Source organism: Nematolebias whitei, chromosome 19 (assembly GCF_014905685.2).
Source record: "Nematolebias whitei isolate Nwh7 chromosome 19, NemWhi1, whole genome shotgun sequence".
NCBI lineage: Eukaryota > Metazoa > Chordata > Actinopteri > Cyprinodontiformes > Rivulidae > Nematolebias > Nematolebias whitei.
Window position 1 is genome coordinate 37,320,802 of NC_056516.1, and position 16,346 is coordinate 37,337,147.

At 42.8% G+C, this 16,346-nt stretch overlaps 1 protein-coding gene across 1 annotated transcript; it reads left to right on the plus strand.

Moving 5' to 3' along the window:
• Positions 1-6,627: 6,627 nt before the first annotated feature.
• tcf19l (transcription factor 19 (SC1), like) lies at positions 6,628-12,820 on the plus strand. The gene is made up of 5 exons (XM_037693144.1): positions 6,628-6,916; positions 8,363-8,532; positions 8,787-9,168; positions 10,102-10,603; positions 12,484-12,820. The coding sequence occupies exons 1-5, from the start codon at positions 6,637-6,639 to the stop codon at positions 12,818-12,820; spliced, it is 1,671 nt and encodes a 556-aa protein (XP_037549072.1). The 5' UTR covers positions 6,628-6,636.
• The last annotated feature ends 3,526 nt before the right edge of the window (positions 12,821-16,346 follow it).

Genomic DNA, 16,346 nt, shown 5'->3' on the forward strand with positions numbered 1-16,346 from the left:
AATGTTAGTGACTGTTGGGACTAGTTATAATGTTAGTGACTGTTGGGGACTAGTTGGTGACTGGAGGTTTCTTCCTGTTAAAAGGGAGTTTTTCCTTCCCACAGTTGCCTTTGTTCTTGCTCAGGATGGAGAGACTGTGACGAAATCAAGACTCAACCCGTCTGCTGGCTTCCTTCCTCTATAACTTTACTAACTGGCATTTATAATGTATGTGAATGTTTCTGTTCAGTGCCTGAGATGACTTCTGTTGTGACTTGGCACTACAGAAATGAACCGAACTGAATTGTAAAAGTGTTTGTATGCTAATAGAGAGGCAGGTTAGCTTTCAAATCCACTTCCTGCTCTGGTGTTGTGCTGAAAAAGGCACCCCTAACACACACCGACACAAATATGACAACAACTGCCCCGTTCTCCACAGATGTGCCTCTTTTTAAACATCTTGGTGTTTGTCGGTGCAAATGATTTAAATATCGCCCGGATAAATTGTCCATTTAACGTCAGGTGGAACCACTGGATTGGCAGCATCGCTGCAGATTTGTCCATTTTTCTGAGCTCTAAAATACTGAATGTGTCAACAGTTGGGATAATTCTATTTCTATGAGAGAAAATCTGAGTAATTCTTTGGTAATTCAACAATTATTGATATGTGAATTAAAACAGTGGGAGGAAAATATATAGATATATTTAAATCAATGATTTAATTTTGATCAAGTTCTCAACTTAGCAACTGTTTTTGACTAATTAGTCCTTGTTCCTTGCTGTGAACGAAGCTAATTCAGGTCACAGGAGCTCATTTCCGCCTCAGAGAGCGAGACATTTCACGCTGCTGAGGAAACTCTGCTCGTTTTCAGGAAGCATTGATTGCATTTCCTGACAAACAGCAGCCATAACAAGGCTCCGGTGTCCCAACAGTCCCATTTATACACCAGTGTTACTGTTGCCATCGATATCTGTTAGCCTACTTTACGCTGCAAGACGGTTTCTAAAAACAGACACACAAGCATTTATTCTAAAAGAGAAAAACACAAAATATAGCATGCAATTTCCTTCAAACCTGCAAAAGGTTCAGTTATTTAAATAAAATGTGTAAAACTGAAGAAGCAGCTGTAGTAAATAAACTACAGTACAATGATCTGCAACAAATGAACAATTTTTTAAAATCATATTCAGGAATATAAAACCAAGTCTTTATGCATTATGTGTACAATAACATATATATCCTATTCAAACGTGAAATAAATATTAATATTTATGGTTGTTTTATTAGATCAGTGCTTATAACTGATGCAGAGACAATTATACACCATATGATATCTATGAAGCATCCAGAGCTGATTCTGTTTGTTGTGTTAACAGCAGGTAGATTTAATGGAGCTCTGATTGAGAAAAAGAGGATTTGCTGATTTTTGATAAAGTTTGATGCAATATTATTAAAAAGGCACTGAAACATCACATGTCAGAAAGATGCATCTGATGTTTTATCTAAACACAGACCTACAGTTTCTGACTGATGTAAATAAGAGGATGTGTGATCTGCATGTGGATAATATGTAACTCGTATGTTTCTTACTACAAGTATTATGCAAGATTTTTTACTCCAAACGCTGCATCGATCCTTAAACCGCACGTCCACGGTGAAACGTTTTGCCTTCAGCGGGGAAACCTCTCGTGTTTACATGTTTGGGTCTCGTTGAGAGAAATCCCTCCATCAAAGTTGGCCTCAGCCGGTTGTTTCTGACAAATCACTGGTGGGAATGAATCAGTCAGATTCTGGTTCTGAGCTTCGGGGCCCGGCAGAGAGAGAAGCTGGAACCAGCTGCAGGAATCCAACATGCAACAGCAATCATTTTCATTTTATTTTATACCGTCTAATATTGACTACTGGTTTTTTAAAACAACGTTAGTTACATCTCTCGTTGTCGAACATAATCCCAGATCACAGCAAAACGTGAAATTGTAAAGAAACTAGAATATTTACAGATTGTGCATATGCCATCCAACAACTTATTCTTGTCTTCTCTGTGGAATAATTATTTTGCAGAACTTCTGCTCCTCGAGTCTAAAACCTAAACCCAACAAATATATTCCTAAACCAAACCGCCTGTTATTCCCTAACAGTGGTGGTACTAAGGGGTGGTACAGGGTGGCAGCTGCCACTGGAAAAAAAATATCTTGCCACCCCAGTTGTAGGCTAGTTAATATATTTTTATACAATCTGCACAATGTTTGAAAGTCAGGGACATCTCTACACAACTTTACAATTTCCTCTCACCCCTCTTGAATTTCAAGACGGTTTCACTTCGAGAGATGATTTAAACCTCCCAACCATCAACGTGTCATTTCATTTGTTTGAAAAAACAACTGCGTGTGAGTCTTTGTCAAACCTGAATAACAAACGTAAAAAGGTCGATGACAAACAGCGCTCAGTGCTTGTTTTTATGTAACTTGTGTCATTTTTAGTCATAGACAAATTACTCAAATGCGTGAATTTAAGTCCAAAAGTAAAAGTGTTTTTTGCCGCCTTTGCCATCCTAAGAAAATAAAACTCTTGCTCTGCCTCCGTTAATTAAACTTATTCAAATAGAAAGCCAATTAAAAACACAGAAATCCTGCTGCTCCGTCACTACCAGACACCTCTAACATGAAAATGCAGCACATTTTTACCAACATTGGGTTAAAATAAAAGAAAATTGCAACTCTTTTCTTTGTATTTACAGACAAGTTTACTCTTGTTATAGTAGTTGTAAAGATAAAAGTACAGTGGCAGAGTATTCACTCTCCAACATGCATGGCATGCAGTCACATTCAGAAGTTAAATGTAGTAAATATTAAAACTTGACCTAGAGTGTAATAATAGAATATATCCTTTTTATTAGACTTTTTAGCCAGCATTTGCTGATAAACAAATTATTTAAAGATGCGTCGCAAACTGCACCGAGACTTAATTTCTTTATGTTAATCTCTTTCTTTAAACTAAAGAAAACATAAATTTGTGGTCCAGGACAGATGTTTTTAGAGCTTTAAGACAATTTTATGGATTTCCTTTGGTCTTCTTGAACACATTCAGCAAAACAAACTTAAAGTACAGAAGACAACTTTAACTGAGGTTGACTTAGTTCACTTTTGATTTCAGCGAATCAGATGATTCAATAAGAGACCAACTTGTGCTGGAATGTGGATATAAGCTGAATGGTTATGAAAATAACAGACGTGGGTATATTTGATGATTTTTGGATCAAGTATAGATTGAATTGGCTTCTGAAGGAGAAAAATGTTGCAAAAATACCACTATGGTCTCATTTAAATCTGTGTAAATGAACCATTTATTCAGTCAAAACAAGGACAATAACTACAGTTTGAATTATATGGATGTTTTCCTTCTATTATTCTTTAATTCTGTATTTGAGCTGCAGCACATGATGGCAAATTTACACATTAAGCTCCAGTGACTGCTTTTTGTAATCTGCTCAGAGCTGATTTCAGGTTGCTTTTCCCGTCTTGACATTTTAAAGGAGCTGTTTTCATTCCCAAACAGAGAAAGTGTCCTGCTTTTACAAACATTCTTCTTTTCTCAAGTGAATCCTGAACAGAATGACGGCTTCTCCTCTCTGTCCTGGAACAAAGACGTCCATGAATCACAGCTGATGGAGGTTTTATGAAAGGATTTCACGTCTTGCTCTGGTGTTTTCTGTTTTACTCCACGTCTGAGCCTCGGTTCGGAAAGCTTCTCGGAGCACGAGTGCTGATCCATGATCGGGGCCTTCCACAAAAGTAATCTTTCAGTCCTGATTCTCTAAAACTCCAAAGAAGATCGAGACGAACGAGGAGTCGGTGTCTGCAGTGAGGCTGCTTAATCATGACAGGAAATTAACTTTAATTGAACACATCGGCTGCACGCTCTCACTCAGTTAGTTTTAATTCAGCTGAGTTTAAACCAGCAGCTTCTTTGATTTATGACACATAATTGGAGGAACTAATAGTGAGCTGCTTGTCTTCATGATTAAAGTATGATAAAGTAATTATATCTTCGGAGCACTGAAGGCAGCACTCCTGCTCCGAGCTGCTCCTGAAGGACTCACCGAAACTTGTTTTGTAGTCACCGCCACGCTCTCGGCACCTGAGAATGTTTTTATACAGAAAGAAAATGTATTTGTGAAATTATTTTGATATAGTTTGTGTATTTGAACTGATGTCATCCTGTAATTCCCAGAATAACCACCGTGTTTGGATGAAGACGTCCGTGTCAGAACTTTTTGTATCATCACATTTAGCACCAGAACCTGCTCCAGCTCTGACCCATACCCTGACCCTGCTGTCCCGTGTGGTCCGAACAGTTAGAGCAGCATGCCGACCTGTTGATGGTTGTGGGACAGAAAATAATGATGAAATAAAAAGCACTTTTCTCTACAGCTGGCCTCCTGATTTCATCATGACCTCATCGTCCTGCTGAGAACAAAAATCCCATTTCACTGCTGGGAGGAAAGCTTTTTATTATTTCACACATAAATGAGAAAACCATCAAAAAGGCTGTTTTCATCTTTTCATTATTATGCAGGATGAAGTGAATATTTTAAATGCTGTGTCAACACTCACACTAACGAGTTTAAAATCAAACCACAGCCGCATACTTTGTGCAGAACCTTTAGCTCTTTCAGGCGATGTGACTTCTTTCTTTCTTTAAATATTCTATTTTTAAAAACTTTAATGACAAATGTTTTCATCTAAAGAAACACAGTATCATTAATTCCTTCAAAAACATTGTTCTGTTTGAAATCTGCTTCAGGAAACTGGCTCTATTTTTGACTCCCTCTGCTACTTTTAGCTACTGTTCTACTTTTAGAGTTCGGCATAAACAGAGTCACTTTTAACAAGCCTTCATTTATATACTGTATATAAATATGATTAAATAAATAAATATATATATATATATATATATATATTTGGAGGAGCATGCCCTTTGGAGGGTGTGACAAACTTAAATAAATGAATAAATACATAATGCAGTACTGTAACTGTAATTCTCCATAAATGCCAGTCTTCCTAAACCCGCGAAAACTGACCTGATTCTCAGCCAATCAGGTCGGAGCCGGAAGTGACGCAGAATCTAGCGCACGGAAGTCCCGGGAGTGGCGCGCCAAATTTCAAAGGACTTCCTCCTGGGAGGAAAAAAAGAAAAGCTGCTCGAGAGCAGTCGAACAACGGCGACAAAATATAATCCGTTCAGCCGGAGTTTGGACCTAAAGTTCTGCGTCCGGACACCAGAAAGAGTCGTTTCTCAGGATTTATCCACCGGAAGTCGGAGTGCAGCTGTTTCTGGTGTAAGTTCTGGCTTTCATTGTGACCAACAGGAACTAAGAACGAACCGAAACCCGCAGGAGGGGAAGACTTCACCGATCTGATGACGTTATCTTCACTTTAAGCAGTCTGAACTGGATGTAAAGCGCTTAATACTTCAATAAAAGTGCCGTTTTTGTGTAAAAAGTCGAGTTTCACTGCAGATGAAGTTAATTTCTGTCGATTATTGGGACGCGCTTTGTGTCCGTGTGATCCATGATTTGGCAGCTGACGCACGGTGCTCACTGCTGCCATCTGAAGTTTAATTTACTGCTCGTGTTTTAAACATGTTTGTGCTTCTGCTTTAAGTTTATTACAAATCAGTTCATCTCTGACCTTTAAATGCGCCTTTGTGTCCTTTTGAAGCGTAAAATAAAAATAAAGTCGTGGTTTACTTTGGATTAAACTTAAAGGAACTCATTGTAAACTATGAAAACCAACTCAGAACAAAAGTTATTCTAAATTATATTTAAAAAAGGGCAGATGGAGGTTATTTTAGCAGTTTTCCAGATTTCTCGAGGTCGTTGTAAACAAACACTTTCACTTTTTGTCTTGACCCCTCATGACTTGCTGAGCATGCATCAGGATGTGACTCATTACAAAATGTGTGGGTTTTTATTGTTTTTATGGCATGCAATGAGTGCATTTAATTATGGATATAAAACTAAATCTGATTTTTGTTTTCTTGCAGGTCGGACAGCTGTTGCACACCTGGCTGAAGTTTGAGATTTTAATCTTATTCCCACCCTCGACCTCACACAGATTGGCTCTTTATCTGATTTTCAACCTGAAAATATTAAACGAGCGGACTCGGGCCAGCAGCAGGTTTTGCTTTGTGCAGCTGTAATTTTTACGGCTCCTTTTTGCGTTGGCAGCTCTAACACACCTGCTGTCCACGTCACAGCTGCTCGTTGTGTTTGAACTCGCAGCTTTATTGTCCCCACTCTGCAGGGGATTGAGTCTATTTGAGTCCGGGCTCATAAAAGAGGAGCAGGAGCTCATTTCCACTCCCGTACAGTGCTCCAAATCCTCATTACACATTCATATATGCGTGGCAGCTCTCCACACTAATGCAAACACCTGTTGCTGCACCTGCCTGTGACCTTCACACTCGCAGCTTTTACTTTTAAAGGCTGACAGTTTGGCTTTACGTTGGCCGTCTCTGAACACCTTCAGTTCAGTTTCTCTCGTTTCGCCCAGAGTTGAGGCTGAAGATGGGCCTGAGCCTGCTGTAAGGCAGGGCCGCTCCTAGATCCACGGTGGCCTCGGGGTTTGGGGGGCAGACAATTGGAGGGTTCAGCCATGCTGTCCGGGGAGCAGCCCTGCTTCCAGCTGCTTCGGTTCGGGTCGTCCACGGGTGACTCGGCGCGGGATCTGTACACGTTCCGGCCGACCCAGAACCGCTCGGTGTTCCGTTTGGGCCGAGCGGCCGAGCTGTGTGACGTCACGCTGGACTCCACGGCGGTGTCGCGCATCCACTCCGAGCTGCACGCTGAGAGGGATGCGAGCGGAGAGGACGGAGAGGAGCAGCAGGAGGAGGAGGAGAGCTGGAAGGTCTACATTAAAGACAGGAGCAGTCATGGTGAGAGAGAGGGCGGAGCCACAAAAACACACCTTCACACACCTCCAAGATGAGTCATGCTCACACACACATACCTTTAGAGTCAGCGTGGGAGGGAAGGAGGGAAAACACACCCACGGGAAATATCACAGAAAACTTAAGATCAAATCAGTGCCATAAAAACAACTGTTTCAAAAACAAACGAGAGATTTCTTTAAAGGTGCGTCTAACCCACCACCATCCGTGCCTGTTTTAAAGGAGATGATCTTATGGGGGGGAAATGACAGAGCCGTAGTTTGATTCAACTTTAACAATAACTTTATGTTGTAAACGACCCTCAGCTACTCCCACAACAAATTATAGCTCAACATTTGAGAACGAACTCGAGTTATGGACCGTTTTGTGTTCGCTAAGCTCGATTAGCTGCAGCAGCCATCTTTAATTGTGTTCATTCCAAAAGTTCATCAGTTGTAGATGTGCAGCTAATGTTTACTTTCACTGGAATCCAACAACTGCTTCGTAAGATATTTTGCTAACAAATAGGTTGGCCCCAATTTAGTAAAAATGTTGCGCGGTGTACCGTGCTCATGCGTTTGAGATGATGCTCAGCCACCACCTCACCAAACTTTACATCTGTCTGTAAGTTTTATTGAGCTATCGCCATTTTTACGTTTTCTAAAGTTGCTTAGCTGTGGCGGCCATCTTGAATCAGATTGACTTTAAAATTTAAACATTTGTTGTTGTTCAGTCATTGATTACTTCCTGAAAGTTTCATTCAAATCTGTCCCGTGGTTCTTAAGATATTTTGCTAACAGTAGAGACAAATGAACACACAGACAAAAGCAAAAACGTTATCGCTCAGCCTTCGGCAGCCATAAAGTTATTTTATGTTGTGGTAGTTGACCGAACCTTCGAGTGAATATTAGCAGAGGTGCTTCACGTGCACAGACATCTTTTTAACGTCTGCCGCCGCTGGCGTGTTTAATCTCATGTTTCTGTAAAGATGAAACAAAAGATGAGATTAAGAATGAAAGTTTGGCCTTAAGCCTGACGGGTCGTGACAGACGAGCTCTGAGTCTGAACCTCGTCACATGATGTTTGTGGTAATTTCACACTCCGTTTCCCAGATTTCCCATTTCTGCAGTCGGACCGGTGTTTCCGTATTCCTGCTGCGTTTCTCCAGCTGCCGTGGCCGTTTGATCGTCTTGTAGCCTTCCAGCTTTTCAATTCTGGTTCCATTTCACAAACTCGTCGTGTTTCGAGCTGTAAACAGATTGATGACTTTATTTCAGACTTCTCCTTGCTTGATCATTTCTTTCTTGTTTGTTTGACGCTGGGATATTAAAACACCGAGACTCCGTGGCCTCGGGTGCCGTTTCTCTCAGCTCATCGACTTCAGAGGAACTTTTCCTCCACTTCTCTTTCGGTCTTCAACGTTTCCTCACCTCTCCGCTCTGGTGTTTTTAGGCACGTGGGTCAACGACGTGCGCCTGCAGCCGGGCATTCTGTGGGAGCTCTCAGACGGCGACACGCTGACCTTCGGGGACCAGTCGGCTCCTGGGAGCCCCGAGTCCTACTTCCTTTTTCAGAAGGTCAAAGTTCGCCCGCTGGACTTCGATGCCATCACCATTCCAAAGGTAAGAAGGAGTCCGGTGAGACGGGATCTGAGACTGACGGCAAGAAGATTTACGCTTTACTCATAGTTTCACTGTTTTCGATGATGGAAGCAAAACCATAGCTAAAAGCTAAAACTGGTAAACAAGCGCTAACACCAGCCAAATGGTAGAAAAGAGCTAAAATCATGAGAACAACAGCTAAAAGTTAAAGTTCAAAAGTCGTAGCTGTAATGGTTCCACCTGTACTGAATATGTGCTTTTGTTTTGTCTTTTAGGCGGGAATCTTTTCCTCTGACTTGCAGAACCGGATCAGGACCAGCCTGGACCGAAAGGTGGCCACCAACCTGGACCATCCCAAGATGTCCAGGGCCACGGTCATCCTCAACTCCATCGGCAGCCTGAGCAAGATGAAGGGCAGCGCCTGGACCTTCAAGAGGAGCCACAGCCACGAGGGGGCCGTCTCCGACCCCGGAACCTCCTCTTCCTCGCCTGTGAGCTTCACCTCGCTGCTCCCTTCCTCCGCTCCTCCGTCGCTGACCTCCGCGGCCTCGGGGCCGTCGGCAAAGCCCCTGCAGACGGCCTCCAGGAGCAGGAGGAAGTCTGCGCACACGGTGCTGCTGGAGGACGACAGCTCCGACGAGCCCAGAGGTCGCGCAGGTAAAGATCACTTCAGAAGCTTCCTTGAGTTTCAAAATAAGAGGCAGAAATAATAATTGTGTTAATACAGAAAAATATCAAAGAAAAAGCATTTTCTTTATGTTTAATTGAGGCCTTGAGGCTCAACGGGCTGCAGCTAATCAAGAAAACAAATGTTCATTAGAGACTGTAAATATAAATCATCCATGCAAATCAACAACAGCACGAAGAAAAGAGGAAAACGCCTCCATTAAACTGACAACGTGCTGTAAGAGCGACACGTGCACATCAAAAGTGATGACAGCTAAAACCGGTTCTTTGTGACTCGTCAGTTTTTGTTGTTTTTATTTTACAATCGGCCTCTTTAGTTGCATTTCTTCTTTTCCTCAGCTCTGATTTGAGCCCGAAACATCAGAGTTGAACCTTAAATCAGATGATTTCATTCAGATTGAGTCTTTTTGTGCACAGCTGCTGAAGGTCTTTGACAAAAAAATAAAAATAAACATTTTTTATAAAAACTCTGAATGATCGCTGGAATTAAGTAAAGAAGCTGAAACGGAGCCGTTGAAGCTGGAAAAAAAACAGAACTCTTGCTAAAAGCACGAAGAACAAAGTGGTAGCTGAAAGCTAAAAGAAGCTAAATGCTTCCTAGAAGTAGCAAAAGTTTACCTAGAAACCAAAAGTAGCAAAAGGCTGGAAAAAAAGCTAAAATTAGCATAAGAAGACAAAAACCGAACCAGTTTCTGAAGCAGTTTTCAAAAAGAGAAATGTTTTGGAAGGAATTAAAGATATTTTATGAGAAAATAGTCAAATTAAATGTTTTGATAGGTTTAAAAGTAAGTCCTAGCATGAATGAGCTGAATGTTTTGGTACATGAATGGCTGAAAGTGCACAAAACCTGTAAAAATACTAAAGTTTTATTTCTGTTTTTTGTCTCCCCCCCCCCCCCCCCAGCTCTGGTTGGAGTTGTAGAGGAGGGCCAGAGAGCGCGGACGAAGAAGAGACGGAGGCTCTACAGGTCCGAGTCCGAAGGTTTCAGCTCCCCTCCTCCTCTGCAGCCGAAGCTCCACAGCGACATCCGCAGGCCGATGGAGCCCAAGCCTTTCCCTGTCGGGATCCGAACCATCGGCAGCTTCCACGGCGCCATGACCAACAGCCAGCTGAACCAGCAGCTCCTCCAGGCCTCCTTCACCAGCATGGTTCCTCCCAAACAGGAAGTGGGGACCACGCACCGGGTCAAAACGGTGCTGCACGGCAGCATCGCCACTTTCCGCCAACAGAAACCAGCCGCTGTTCCACCTGCAGCGCAGAGAGGCAGGCGGAGGGCCAACAGCACACCGGTGTTCTCCCCCCTGGTGGTGGGAGGAGAGAACTACAGCCTGGCTTCACCCACAATGAGGGTCCGGACGGACGAGAGAGGAAGGGTCCCGTTCCACCGCTTCCATCATCCGACAGCGTAAGATGAAAGAATTTGTTCTGCTGCTGCAAATGAGTCAAAACAGCCACGTTTTATTAAAAAATGCATTATTAAATAATGTGCTCTTTATTAGAATTGGACGTAGGTGCAGTAGTCCCTCGCTACTTCACGGTTCGTTTATCGCGGCTTTTCAAAATAAGAGTGGACGTGACACAATCGGCTGATTGATGGATGAGCCGCACGATCGGCGTGAAATTGTTATTTAAATAAATTATTTTAAATTATTTAGCACCTGCTGCACATTTGTGCAGCCCACACTGCAGGAGAAACTTCAAGCTGCAGCTGATCAGCTGTTCTCCGTGCAGAGCGGAGATGTGGGCGTGGCCAAGAGCGCATGTAGGTGGCAAAGAGCAGAGGAGGCAGGGAGCTGAAATCATGACATGCTGTCTCTTAGAGCGTTTAAAGTTTAGAAACATTGTTTAGAATATTGCAAGAGTGTGGAAAGGCTTTAAAACGCCTTTATATATATATATTTACATATATACTAAAATAAACTACTACTTACTTTTTGTGCTACTATTCCTTCGTGATTTTTCACTTATCACAGGTCTTCAGGGTACGGATCCCCCCGCGATAAACGAGGGACTACCGTACTTGTTATAATAATATACACATTTAAATCCTAAGATTATCAGTTCTTTTTACCTAAAGCTCATATGTGTAAGCTTTAGTGCTTTAGGCCAGTGGGCGGGGCCAACGCTGATCTATCCGAGATGATTGCTTTGGTCTGAAATAAACTTTTTCAAACATAAAAGTATTTTTTATACAGAACGGACACAAGTTCTGTTCAGTTTATAAGAGGTATTTTAAATGGAAAATTAAAAAGTGGCAGCTAAATGTTTCTTTGTATAAAACCCACAAGAATAAAACAAACGAATCGACTTTAACATTTAACACGTCTTCAGTTTGAATTCACTGACTGGTCCGACAAAACTCTCATTTCTTGAGAATTTCTAAATGTGCTTTTAATGATTTCCAAAATAAAACGTTCTTATGATTGATGCAATGAAGCATCAAGCTCAAACAAAAAATTGTAAATGCTAAACTGCTCGCTTCAAAGCACAACTTTAACTGTCCTGGAATCATTTCACATTAAAACAACCAAGTCTTGCATCACCGGTGACACCTTGTGCTCCAGAAACCTCCTAATCAGAAGTCCACAACTCTGGTCCTCCAGGCCCGCTGTCCTGCACGACTGAAGAAGATCCTGCTTCAGATCACCTGATGTTCATCATCAGGTTCTGTAGAGCGTGATGCTCTAAGAGTTTTGGAAAAACATTGTTTCCATGTGGACAAGGCGTAAATCCTCTGAACCATCTAGACATGCAGGACACTGGACCCTGAGGTTTCACAGCTGATGGATGTTTAATAATAATCAGCAGCTTCTTTTTACACTGATTGAATTGAAACATTTTATTAATTAATAAAAAAAAACAAGCAGTTTTTAATAATCTCTCTAGTTTATGAAGAAATTACAAATTTTATATTTATAATCTGCAGCAGCATGAAGCCGTGGAATTATTAATGATGTTTTATCATGACCTGAGCCGATGTATTGAGATTAAAATAATTTATGTTGTTTTTATTTTTTGAGTTCTTTAAAACTTTAAGACGACGGATCCTTTTCTTAAAATTAATTGTGCTGTTAACACAGAAATCTGATTGTTTGAACTTGTTAAAACTTCTGTTTTAATCACAGCCAACGTCGTTTTTTATTAAAACCAGAACATTTTCCTGTGTGATCTTATTAATGTTGGTTGTGATAAATAAATAAATAAAATAAAATAAAGGTGTCGGTCTGAACTGTGGAACTGTTTCCTGAATCTCATCTTCTGTTTGTTTGTTTTTTCTTCTGGAAGTAAACGACGAGGTCGCCCCAGGAAGCACCCCCTCCCTCCCCGGCCCTCGCTGCCCTCTCCATCCTCCTCCTCTTCCTCCTCCACCTCCTCAGCCTCCTCTTCCTCCGGCTCCTCCTCGTCGTCCTCCGAGGATGATGATGACGACGACGACGACATGGCGACCGTGGGGGCCATGGAGCCGTGCGCGGCGCCGCGGTGCCGGCTGCCCCAGCAGGACACGGTGCAGTGGATCCAGTGCGACGTGTGCGACGCCTGGTACCACTTGGACTGTCTGCACGTGGACCGGAAGAAGCTCCTGAAGGACCCCAACGCCGACTTCCACTGCGGCTGTCGCTGATGGAGTCGAGCCCAACGGCTCCTTCGGGCCTTTTCATCCATAAACGTTTATTTCAGTCGTACGGAGGAAAAACTGGTTCAAACAAACGCACCGAGTCGAGTTCGATTCACTTGTGAAGCAGCTGCAGGTTAAACACCGCTCTGATCTCGTCAGCTGTTGTGGACTCAGTCCCTCTGCGTCTTCAGAGACAAACTAATGAAACGTGTCCGCCTGGACACCAGGACGACTTACTGCCGAGCACGGAGCTGCGTTCGGACCGAGCAAACGTTTCCAAGCAGGATGAACGTCCTCGCTGCCCTGAGCGGTTTGTCTCCAACTGCCTTTGCTTTCCGCCCCGGCGAGGGTCAGTGCTGCAGGAGTCCGAGGCTTCCAGGCGAGCGACGCTCGTGCACTCAGGACGATAATCAAATGTTTGAAAGCACTTCTGCAGGAGCAGCTGCGGGACTTTGGGAGGATTTATTTTTGATTAAATCGTGGCTGCAGCCGCTTGGAGACGACTCGCTTCACAACAAACTTCAGCTCTGGAGCAAAAATGATCTGGGTAAATCTTGACGCCACAAAAAGTTTGAAAATCCTCGTTTCTGGTTGAGCTCGACCTTGAAGAGCTCCACACTACTGAATCTTTAGTTCTGGCTGCACCAGAACCCGAAGCACATTTTTTAATTCTTCATTCCTTATTTGTTGAGTTGGGAAGAATACGACTCAAGATCCAAAGAAGCGGGTCATTTAGTAAAACGTTAAGAAACAAAACAAAAAGGATTTGCAAACTCATCCACCCAGTATTTTTGTAGACGTACTAAACAAACATTTTAACTAATTAACTGCACTTGTTTGTTTTTTTTAAGGTATTTTTAGATTTTATAGCATCAACGCGTCTCTTTAAAGTTCATCCAGGTCCATGTTTAGCTCTGAAGGATTCTCTTTACTTCTAACAACGGTCTGTGGACATCCAGGACCCGAGGGGACCGGCTGTTGGTTTGGAGCCAATGTCCCATTCTGGTCTGGAGGATTCTCTGTTCTGTGGGAGCAGATGTTCGAAAACTTGTAGATACTTTTCTGTTTGATGGCACTTTTCCAGATGTGTAAGCTGCCCATGCCATAGACTGTAATGCACCCCCATACCATCAGAGAGGCAGGTTTTTGAACTGCTAACAGGCTGCATGGTCCCTCTTTAGCTTGAAGGATGTGGCGTCTGATTTCCAAAATGAATTTCAGGTTTGGATCCGACTGACCCCAGAACAGTTCTCCACGCTGCCTCAGTCCATTTTAAGTAACTGGTTCTGAGAAGACGCCAGAGGTTCTGGACGGTGTTCACACATGGCTCCTAAAACGCTCTTATTATTCCTGACTTGGTGCTAATTATCCTAATTATTATCAAAATGCTCCTCCGGCTCCACTTTTAATGCCCCCGTCCCAAAAATGAACTGTTTGTTGTTAAAGATGATTCAAGCTTCGTTTTCTCTGAGAATAAAAACGTGGGTTTATGGAATTTGCAAATCGCCACATTCACTTTTTTCTTTACATTTTGCACGACGGAGGCTGTGGATTCTGCACCGATTTTAAAATCTTTCAGCGACTCGTGGAGATTTTCAGGGAATTTTACCTCAGATTTTATTTTTTTAAACGAGTTGGAAAAAATGCTTTTCGAGCAATAATTCAGTTCACCAGTTTATTTCTGTGGTTTTATTAAAAAGCCTCCATCCGCAGCTCAAAGGCTCCAGTTTGACTCCAAACTAATAAAAATGTCTTTAAATGAAATGTCCTGCTGGTGCAGACCGTTAGAAATGAGTTTTAATAAACAACGACCTCAGAGATCAGATTTGTAAATGAAAGCTTGTTTTTTTTACATGAATTTAAATGTTTCTGTTCATTTGCAGCTGATTTCTTCAGAACTTTGCATATTGTCTTTGTCATGGATTTGACGCATATAAAGATATTTAAACGCGTCTTCTTGTTTTTTGGCAGTTGAGTTTAGTGTTTTGGGTGCATTTGTTTGTCTTCTTTCATGCGATTAACCTCGTAGTCCTTCCAACAGATTAGTTTTCTCCAAACCGAGTGCCAGATGTGTCGAGCAGCCGGTGAGAGTGTCACTTTTTAATTGCTGAGAAGTCGAACCGGCGACGACGACCGCAGGAACCACGAACAGAACCCGTGTGACGCGAAGCTTCAACGAGAAATTATTCAGAGTAAAAAATTCAAAGAAGGCCCTGCAGGTGCTCAGACGGAGCCGCCGCCTCCGATTGGCTGAAAGTTTGAACCTAATTAAATTTAAGTCCTCGCGGGCTGAAAATTCTCAGTTGGAGCTCGGATGTTTGTGAAAAAATCTCTACGTTTTGTTAATAATGTTTCTTGATACGTCCAAGAGCGAACGGTTTCCATGATGACTCGGTTTAAACAACAGAATGGGAGAAAAGCTTCAATTTAACGTCTTCCATCAGGACGGGTTGTCCCTCCACCCATTACGAGGAAGATGGTTTTCTAATGAGCACTTGAAGGCATCATGAAGAGGAGGGTGTTCATTTTTTACTCCGTCAACTAATGAAAATCACTCGTACTCGTAGAAGAAGACTGAGACGAACATGTCCACGGGGACATGAGGTGTCCTCAGCATCTCGGGTGTCTTCAGTGAGTCATGTGGGTGACAGGTAGTCACAGGGCTGTCGTGTTCCACCCTGAACGTGGACACAGCTGAGGACAGAGTTGTCTCAGACATTATGTTGGAGGTAAAGACTGTGAGACCATCTCCATCAGCTTGATGTTCCTCTGCAGCTGCTCAGACGTTTAACGTCCACAGGACTGGAGACCACCTCCCTGGACGTGTCCACAAGAGGACAAACTGAAGAAACACAGACAATATGAACAGCAACCAAAGAGTCCAGAACAACTTTCCATGAGATTAGAGGTCAAGGTCAAAGGTCATAGGTCAGTTGGAGACAAAGTGGACTTCATGGAAGATGACTGAGGACGCAGATCCTGAAAAACAAGACTGGAATTTGACTAAATGCACGTTAAGAAACCACTTGGGGACAATGTCCTCTGGACAGAAGCTTTTTGACAACAAGTCCCATCATCTCTGTTCACAGACCCAAAAGAACCCTGTCCCTACAGAGGAACACGGAGGAGGCTCGGTTCTGTTCTGGTCCTGCTGTGCTGCATCTGGATCTGTGCAGGGTACAAAGAAATCTCAGGACTATCAAGGTCTTCTGGACTGAAATGTGCTGCTCAGTGTCAGTTTGGTCTCAGTCACAGCTCATGGGTCCTCCAACAGGACAATGACCCAAAACACAACTACAAACACCCAGGAATGGACCAGAACCAAACAATGGACTGTTCTGAAGTGGCCTTCTGAGCCCTGATCTAAATCCTGTTGGACATCTGTGGAAGGAGCTGAAACATCTGGAGAAGAACTTTCAGACCCGAGACAGCTGGAGCTGAGTGCTCATGAGGAGTGGACCAGGACACCTGTGGACATGTGGACTAGGTCATGTGTGGACAGGTGGACCAAGACACCTGAGGACACGTGGAC

Excerpts from the sequence above, each read along its gene's own strand:
- tcf19l (XM_037693144.1), top strand. The coding sequence starts at position 6,637 with ATGCTGTCCGGGGAGCAGCCCTGCTTCCAGCTGCTTCGGTTCGGGTCG. Across the intron at positions 9,169-10,101 it reads CGAGCCCAGAGGTCGCGCAG|CTCTGGTTGGAGTTGTAGAG; the intron begins GTAAAGATCACT and ends CCCCCCCCCCAG. Across the intron at positions 10,604-12,483 it reads CGCTTCCATCATCCGACAGC|TAAACGACGAGGTCGCCCCA; the intron begins GTAAGATGAAAG and ends TTCTTCTGGAAG.